The sequence below is a fragment of the Nicotiana tabacum genome, chromosome 14 (genome assembly GCF_000715075.1).
Source record: "Nicotiana tabacum cultivar K326 chromosome 14, ASM71507v2, whole genome shotgun sequence".
Taxonomy (NCBI): Eukaryota; Viridiplantae; Streptophyta; class Magnoliopsida; order Solanales; family Solanaceae; genus Nicotiana; species Nicotiana tabacum.
This window is the reverse complement of record NC_134093.1, coordinates 11492159-11500437: the sequence shown is the minus strand read 5'-3', so window position 1 is coordinate 11500437 and position 8279 is coordinate 11492159. Positions and strand designations below refer to the sequence as shown.

The following is an 8279-nucleotide window of genomic DNA, read 5'->3' as shown; positions in this document are numbered from 1 at the left end:
CTTTGACAACAAACCTCTCATTGTCAAAGCTTGGACACCCGATTTGGAGTGTACTCGTGAGGTGCTTCTTACAGTACCAATTTGGATCAAATTGCCAACATTGAACTTCAAATATTGGAGTCCAAAAGGGCTAAGTAAGATAGGAAGTCTGGTTGGCAAACCCATAATGGTTGACCAGAATACAGAAAAGAGGATTGGGTTGAACTTTGCTCGACTGTTATTGGAGGTTGAAATAGATACTAAACTACCTGATGTGGTGATATTTAGGAATGAGAAGGGAAAGCAAATAGAGCAAAGAGTTAGCTATGATTGGAAGCCAACTCTTTGTACTCATTGCTTTAAGTATGGACATGAAAAAGGCGTATGCAAACTAAAGAAGAAAGCTCCAAAAAATGAACAAATGAACAAAGAACAGATAACAAACACTCGGGTGGAGAAGCAAGGTCAAGTGCAAAGTGAGAAGAACCATGAAACTCAGAAAACAAATTCAAATCCCATAAGGATTACTACAGGACAAAGAACTCTAGGAAAAATACAGCAATATGTAGCAAAGGAGCAGGTGGTAACAAAGGAAAGAAATGCAGAACAAGGTTGGCAAACACCTAATAAATATGGCAAGACTGTGGCAAGGCAGAAGGAACAAATAGAGAAATCCAATTCATTCCAGATTCTTAATAAGCAGGAGGGCCTCAACCTGTCCAAGGAGATGGGAGAAGGAAGCAGTGTGGGTGGTCTAAGTATCCCTCATAATGGGGATGGTTAGTCTACTAAGTTGGAACATTAGGGGGTTTAATGCTCCTAATAAGAAAAAGGAGATTAAACTCCTTTGCAATGAGGAAAGAGTAGGATTGATAGGCATGCTGGAAATAAAAGTTAAAAAAGAAAAGAAGGGTCAATTAGCAGATAAGATATTTGCTGGGTGGAAGTTTGTAACAAACTTGGATTATCATTACAATGGCAGAATCTGGATCACCTGGAGGCCTGATTATTACCAGATTATACCTAGGCAAAAGACTTCTCAACTAATAACCTGTGAAGTATTGTATGTTCCTCTCCAACTATCATTTGAGGTAACCTATGTATATGTTTTTAATATAAAAGAGGAGAGGAAGGGACTGTGGGAAGATTTAATTACTCACAGTAGAGGAAGTAGTAAACCATGGATGGTAGTAGGTGATTTTAACTCAGTACTGAATACAGAGGATAGAATAGGAGGGAATGAAGTGACATGGGCTGAAGTGGTAGATTTCTATAATTGTATAGTGGAGTGTGGATTGATGGAACTACCTGCACAAGAAAATAGATACACTTGGAGTGATAAACATGAAGAGCACAGAATTTTTTCAAAAATTGATTGGATTTTTATTAATGAGCAATGGTTTGATACTATGCCAGAATGCAATACAAGATTTTTGAGAGAGGGGATAGGTGATCACTGTCCTGCAAAGGTGACTTTTGTGAAGGAGAGGCAGAGAAGTAGGAGATTCTTTCAATTTTGTAATGTGTGGACTCAACTTTCACAATTCATGAGCATAGTCAATGAGGATTGGAACCATATTGTGGAAGGGTGCAAAATGTTTACAGTAGTGAGAAGATTAAAAATGTTAAAGAGGGTATTGAAAGCTTTAAACAAACACGCATTTCATAACATAGTGGCTGAAGCCAATGAGCATAGGAACACACTCAAATAGACACAAGTTCAACTGCAGATATGTCCTACTAGTTTAGAATATCAACAAGCTGAAGTTAGTGCATATCAAAAGTTCAGAAAATTATCTTACCCAGTTGAAGTGTATTTACAGCAAAGAAGTAAAGCAACGTGGATTAGATTGGGAGATGATAACACCAAATACTTCCACTCAGTAATCAAGCACAGGAAACTGAAGCAGGCTACTACTCAGCTCAAAGACGGCTCTAGTCTTTGGCAAACATATCCTGATATAATTGTTGGTATGTTTGTTGACGATTATGAAAATCTACTAGGAAGGAAAGCAACTAAAAGGGTGCAAGATTTTAGTAGTATAATTAGGAATGGGAACAGGCTATCATAAGATCAGCAACAAGAGATAATGCAACCTTTTTTGGAAAGAGAAGTAAAGCAGACTATGTTTCAGATTGACATTAATAAAAGTCCTGGTCCTGATGGATTTGGGAGTGAATTTTTTCAAAGCAGCATGGCCAATTGTGGGAAGAGATATCACTGCGGTAGTTCTAGAATTTTTTTCAAAATGGGAACATGCTCAGGCAAATAAATGCCACTAATATTGCCTTGATACCTACAGTGGAAGCTCTAAAAATACAGCTTAATACAGGCCTATTTCCTGTTGTAATGTTTTACACAAGTGTATATCTAAAATGATCTGCACCAGGTTAAAGCCAGCAGTCAGTCATATAGTAGCAGATAATCAGTCAGCTTTTGTACAAGGAAGGTCCATGATGCACAATGTTTTGATATGCCATGACTTACTAAAGCACTACAATAGGAAGACAACTCCTAGATGCTTAATGAAAATAGACCTTAGAAAGGCATATGATATGGTAAGTTGGGAGTTTTTGGAGGAAGCTTTAAGAGGGTATGGATTTCCTGATAAATTCATACATTGGATCATGGTATGTGTGTCTACTACTATGTTCACAATAAAAGTTAATGGGGAGGGCCATGGTTACTTTGCTGGAAAGAGAGGTTTGAGGCAAGGAGATCCCATTTCCCCACTGCTATTTGTTATTATAATGGAACACCTTTCTAGAACATTAAAGACAATCAGTAGATTACCTTACTTCAGGTTCTATCCAATATGCAAAGAGATTAAGCTGACACATCTCATATTTGCTGATGATTTGATGATATTCTAGAAGGGTAATATTAGCTTAGTAAATAGAGCAATGGAAGCCCTTGATCACTGTCACACCTCCTTTTTACCCCACAAAATATATATATTATGAATTGTTGTGGGTTAAAGAGTTTTTCCAATTAAAGTGACATTTTTGAAGTAAGAATTATTTTATTATTCAGAGTCGCTACTTGAAATTTGATTTTTAGGTATTCCAAGTCACCTTTTATTTGAATCCCTATTCAGTGAAAATTTTTACTCTTTTATTATTGGTCTACGAAAATAAAGTTCGGGTAAGAAATTCTGTTAACCGGGAGAAGGTATAAGGAATTCTTCGAGTTTCGTGGTTCTAGCACGATCTCTTTATTGACTAAACATCGCTTGAATTAATTTTGGATAAACTCTGATTTATTGGTTTTCATATTTTATCTATCCGCTTTTAATTATTAAAATATAGAATTATCTTTAAAAATTACGTGTGTGAATCCGTTTTGTTTATTGTGCCAAAATCATGTCACACGTACGTGTACACAATTGATAGCATTTTATTATATTAAGATTGTTTTGCCCAAAGTTGCGCGAACGCATACTTCGATTTTAATTTTTGAAATCACAATTATGCCACATGAACATATACATAATCGCGATAAACTAATTAAAACCACGCCTTAAGCACTCTAACGGTGTTCATTATTATTCCTAAATTTTGAGATTATTGTAAGATAATAAGTTATGAATATGAAATGTTGGAGGCCATGAAGTGTTTTAACTTTGGAATCATCAAACTATTAGTATTGGAGAAATTGGGTTTGCGAGCCTTTGTTTTTTAAATAGGCTTGACAGAAAATCAGTCGCTCGGCCCATTCCTGGTTGAAATCAGTGTAATCCATACGGCAGAGTAACTTTTCAAACCCAATAATATTAAACATGCTAAACATATGTATATTCAACCTTAATAAAATAACTAGATAAGTATTAAAACAAATCCTACGACCCTTTTCTCCTTTGAGTTAACAAAGATGTAAAAAGTTAACTCGGCAAATTGTATAAACAATCCAACATCCATGAAATCAAATAATAGATCATAACATGCTTAAGCATTCGCTGTTGACAAACTCTAAAATACAATTAAATTTACAACGAAGCACTCAAAAAAAAAAAGCCAAAGATCCTATATTCATAAGCATTTAACATAAGTCATACAATACATATGGATAGGAATTCATGAACAAATAAATATGGAAAAAAACGATTAAGAAACTTGCGTTAAAGGAAAAATTAGAATGAGCCTTTATTAGACTCAGCAATAAGCTTCTTCGGTAGAGCAAATGTATAGCTCCATCGTCGTCAAAATACAAGAAAAAACTGGCGACTACAACTCGGATGAAGAATTTAAACGAGACCAGCGACAGGAGCACTCGAACGACGACCTCAACAACTTTGATAAAAATCGGAAACTGGGTTCCATTAGGGTGGTTAACGAATGTTTAGGCGGCTGTTTTATGGTGCTTTTGGTTGGAGTTTGGTGGTGTAACTAGGCAGAAGAGAGCAGAGGTTCACTACTGATTTTTTGGTTATTTTGGGATGGCTTTACAACTGTGTTTTAGAGCTGTTTCGGACAGAGGTTTCAGCTGCGATTTGGAGCTAATTCGGGACTGTTTGGTGGCTGGTTTTTGTGTGCAAAAAGGTCAGATTTTGGAGCTGAAATAGGGGTGTTTTGGAGGTGAGTTCTGGGAGGAGGAAGAAGGTGTTTCCCCGCTATATATGTACGAAAAAAGGGCTGACCTTTGAGGGTGTTTAAATAATAAGAAATAAGATAGGAAGAGTGGGGGTGTGAGTTGTTAAAGAGTAAGAGTGAGTGTGAGTTGTTAAAGAGAAAGAGTAGGAGTATGAGTTGTGAGGGAATAATTGTGTTGGTGGTAAAATGTGTGATATAATTTTCTTAAATAATAACTATAAAAGGTAAAATAAGAGCTAAAATATGTAGTTTAAACTTAAAATATATTTACATACTAAAAGTGGTAAAATATTCAAACATGGTCAAAAATTAGGTGCTCACAATCATTTTAGTAAAGTATTTGGTTTGATTGCCAATATAGAAAAATCTAGCATCTTTGTAGCTGGGTTGAAGAAGGTATCAAAGACCAACTGATGGAAAGAACAGGATTTACTTCTGGAACATTTCCTATCAGATACTTAGGTCTGCCCTTATCTCCAAGGAAATGGAACAAGATGGATTGTCAAATGTTGATTGAGAAGATCACTCACAGAATCAATGTTACCTACTGTAAGCAATTGTCATATGCAGGAAGGCTTCAAATAGTAAATATTGTGCTCTTTTCTATACATAACTTTTGGGAGGAATGTCTTCATTTTACCACAAAGTGTGGTAAAAGGAGTATGTAGGGAGTATTTGTGGGGTAAAAATGAGGGACAGAAGAAAGTGGCTCTGGTTGCATGGGAAAAGGTGCGTGTCCAAAGAACTTGGGGGTTTAAATATCAAAGGGTGTAAAGAATGAAATATAGCCTCAGTAGGCAAACTAATATGGCAGCTGGCATTGAATAAGGAATCCTTATGGGTAAGGTGGGTCCAAGGCGTATACATGAAAGCTGATCATGATATATGGGTTCATACTCCTCTTATAGATAGTAGCTGGTATTGGAGGAAGATAAACTCAATTAAAGAACTAATAAAGGAATGGTACTTCCATGGCAGATATACATTAACTTCAGAAGGGAGTTACTCAATCACTCAAAGCTATCTTGTTATAATTGGTCGACAACAGAAATTAAAGGTTACAGACTTAATCTGGACAGCTATAGCACAACCTAAACACAGGTTTATTGGTTGGCTTGCAACAATTGGGAGGCTGCCAACTAAAGACAGATTGATTGGGATGCAATTACAGGTTGATAATATAAATTGTAATTTGTGTAATGAGGAAAAACTAAAAACAAAGGACCACCTGTTTGTTGAATGCAGCTGGATCAATGCAGTAAGGCAAGATATAAACCTGTGGCTAGGGCAGGGAGTGCAGGTTGCTGGAATTAAGCAAATGCTAGAACTGATTAAAAGGAAGCATTAGAAGCAATTCAAAAAGGAAATGATAGCTGCAGCTAATATAGCAGTGATATACCATACCTGGAGAGCTAGGAACATAAAAAAAATTTCAAGGGAGAACCGTAAATAGAGCAGAGGTAGTTACACAAATCAAGAAGGAAGTTATAGAAAGGAAGAAAGCATAAAAATGTAGGAGTTTAGTTAGACAAATTATCTATAATTAGTTGTTTTTATATTGTTGGAGGCCTAAAAGTCTGTGGTCAGATTTAGGTGCTCTATAAGTATAATCATTTGGTGATGTCAATGGTAATATCCACATTGTTACCAAAAAAAAAGTTATTAGAAATACAGAACAACTCATCACATGAACCCAAAATAAGGGCATCCCCGTGTACTGAACTCTTACTATGCGTGGGGTCCGAAAAAAGATTCAGACCACAAGGGTCTAGTACGCAATTTTACCCTGCATTTCCGATAAGCAAAATCATCATGCTCAATAGATATAATACGAGATTTTTTCATACTTAATTGCGTTAACAGAGCAAGTGTGAAATTTTTTCCATTACTGATAATAAAAAGCCTGTGGTGAGCGAATTCTTGATTATTGGCAGAAAGTTTTAGATGGATTCTGACGAATTGAGGACATGAGATTAGAGAAAGCCAAGATTTTGAAACACACCGCATCTTCAATAAAGTTTTCACAGGTAGCCTTTGGAGTATTTCATATATTATTTCTGGGGAAGTATTGGTAGTGATTCTGAATCATGGGACAAGCCAGCAATTGTTGTCGCTTTGCGCTTCGACAATTCCATTAGCGGCAATTCTGAGGTTTTGGTAATACAAAAGTGTTGTAGCTGAGGTTAAGCCCTTGTTTTGAGTTGGAATTCTAATAATTATAGGGAATTTTTCGTAGACATCTAATTACCCGAAATGTCCAAAGTTTACTATTTTCCAAAATTAACTGGATTTGTTTTGTAAATTATATACATTCTATCTAAGTAGACTTTGAACCCGTTTGGATTAGCTAATTTAAAATAGTTGATAAGCATTAGGTGTTGAAAAATACTTTTACGTGCTGAAACTGATTTAATAAATAAAAAGTTACGTGTTTGGATGTGCTGAAATTGATAATAAGCTGCTACAGTGTTTGCTAAAAAAGTGCTGATAATCTCTTTTTCTGTTAAAATGACTTAAATAACCTTAGAAGTGTTTACACTATAAGGGCGTAATTTCTTCAAGATTTTAAATTCTAGATCAATTCAAATACAAAATAATACATTTGTCATTTTACTTTAACTACAAAATGTGATTAGATAAGATAAATTTATGATATATATAATTTATAAGATGCTTCTCTCGAACCACTATATAATAATAATAATAATAATAATAATAATAATAATAATAATAATAATAATAATTTATCTCTTGTCTTCATCACCAGTGTCCATTGAGATTAAATACAACACTTAAAAAGTAATACACCAAAAAATTGATATGTCCTTGTTTACTTAAAGCTCAAAGATTAATACACAATCACATAGATACAAAATATGAAAAGGAATACAGAATTTCCTTACCTCAAATATTGTCAACGAGAATTGCAGACTTGAAGAGGCGGAGGGATTAGGTTTGAAAAAATATGAGGCAATGAATATCGATGTAGTAGGAGTTTTGTTTTAAAAAGGAATAGTTTAGGGATAAAATAGTAAAAAATTTGGTCAAACTTAAAGTGCTTATAAGCTAAAAATTCATAAGTTGTGGGTCACCAGCTTATGGTTTTAACTTATTTATGACTTATAAGCAATTGACTTATAAATTTTTTTAACTTTATCAAACGCGTAGATAAGCTGAAAAGTTCTTATAAACTAGTTTGATTAGCTTATAAGCTTAACCAAACACGCACTTTTTCCAATTATATGTTACTTGTTTTATTAGTGATCAGTGCAATGGTCACCTCTTCTCTTTCTTCCTCTGTCGCCTCCCTCCTATAACAGTATAACCGACCCCCCGTCTTTCCTCCTTCTCTTCTTATCCCAAACAAGGACTATGTCATCTTTACCTATTAATTTCGTAGGTTGAATATAGTACTATTGATGCTTTTGTGTTATTTGAGATTGGAAAAAAATGTTTTAATAAAGTTTTTTGAAATTGCCGTCGTATTAACTTTTGGGATGAAAGGAAGTAAATTGCTATTATCAGCCATTGTTACTACTACAAGAGATACAAATGATATTTCAAAATCTTTCTCTATATTGAATATGAAAGAAAGACACAATATTTTGGGAAGTTAACAATAAAAATTAAATATTGAGAATCCGCCTAAACTATTATGAAGGGGATATAGTTCAGACAGTTTTCGGGGACAAGTGATAGTTTAGGTAAGC

The 8279-nt window shown here is 34.8% G+C and overlaps 2 protein-coding genes across 2 annotated transcripts; both read left to right on the top strand.

The window, feature by feature from the left end:
* The first annotated feature begins 857 nt into the window (after positions 1–857).
* On the top strand, positions 858–2051 carry LOC142168811 (uncharacterized). The gene is made up of 2 exons (XM_075229965.1): positions 858–1613; positions 1710–2051. The coding sequence occupies exons 1-2, from the start codon at positions 858–860 to the stop codon at positions 2049–2051; spliced, it is 1098 nt and encodes a 365-aa protein (XP_075086066.1).
* Positions 2052–2355: 304 nt separating this feature from the next.
* Positions 2356–2853, top strand: LOC142168810 (secreted RxLR effector protein 78-like). Its single transcript, XM_075229964.1, has one exon. It carries the CDS (start codon positions 2356–2358, stop codon positions 2851–2853), a length of 498 nt encoding a protein of 165 aa, XP_075086065.1.
* The last annotated feature ends 5426 nt before the right edge of the window (positions 2854–8279 follow it).

Excerpts from the sequence above, each read along its gene's own strand:
- LOC142168810 (XM_075229964.1), top strand. The coding sequence starts at position 2,356 with ATGATCTGCACCAGGTTAAAGCCAGCAGTCAGTCATATAGTAGCAGAT.
- LOC142168811 (XM_075229965.1), top strand. The coding sequence starts at position 858 with ATGCTGGAAATAAAAGTTAAAAAAGAAAAGAAGGGTCAATTAGCAGAT. Across the intron at positions 1,614-1,709 it reads GATTAAAAATGTTAAAGAGG|ATATGTCCTACTAGTTTAGA; the intron begins GTATTGAAAGCT and ends GTTCAACTGCAG.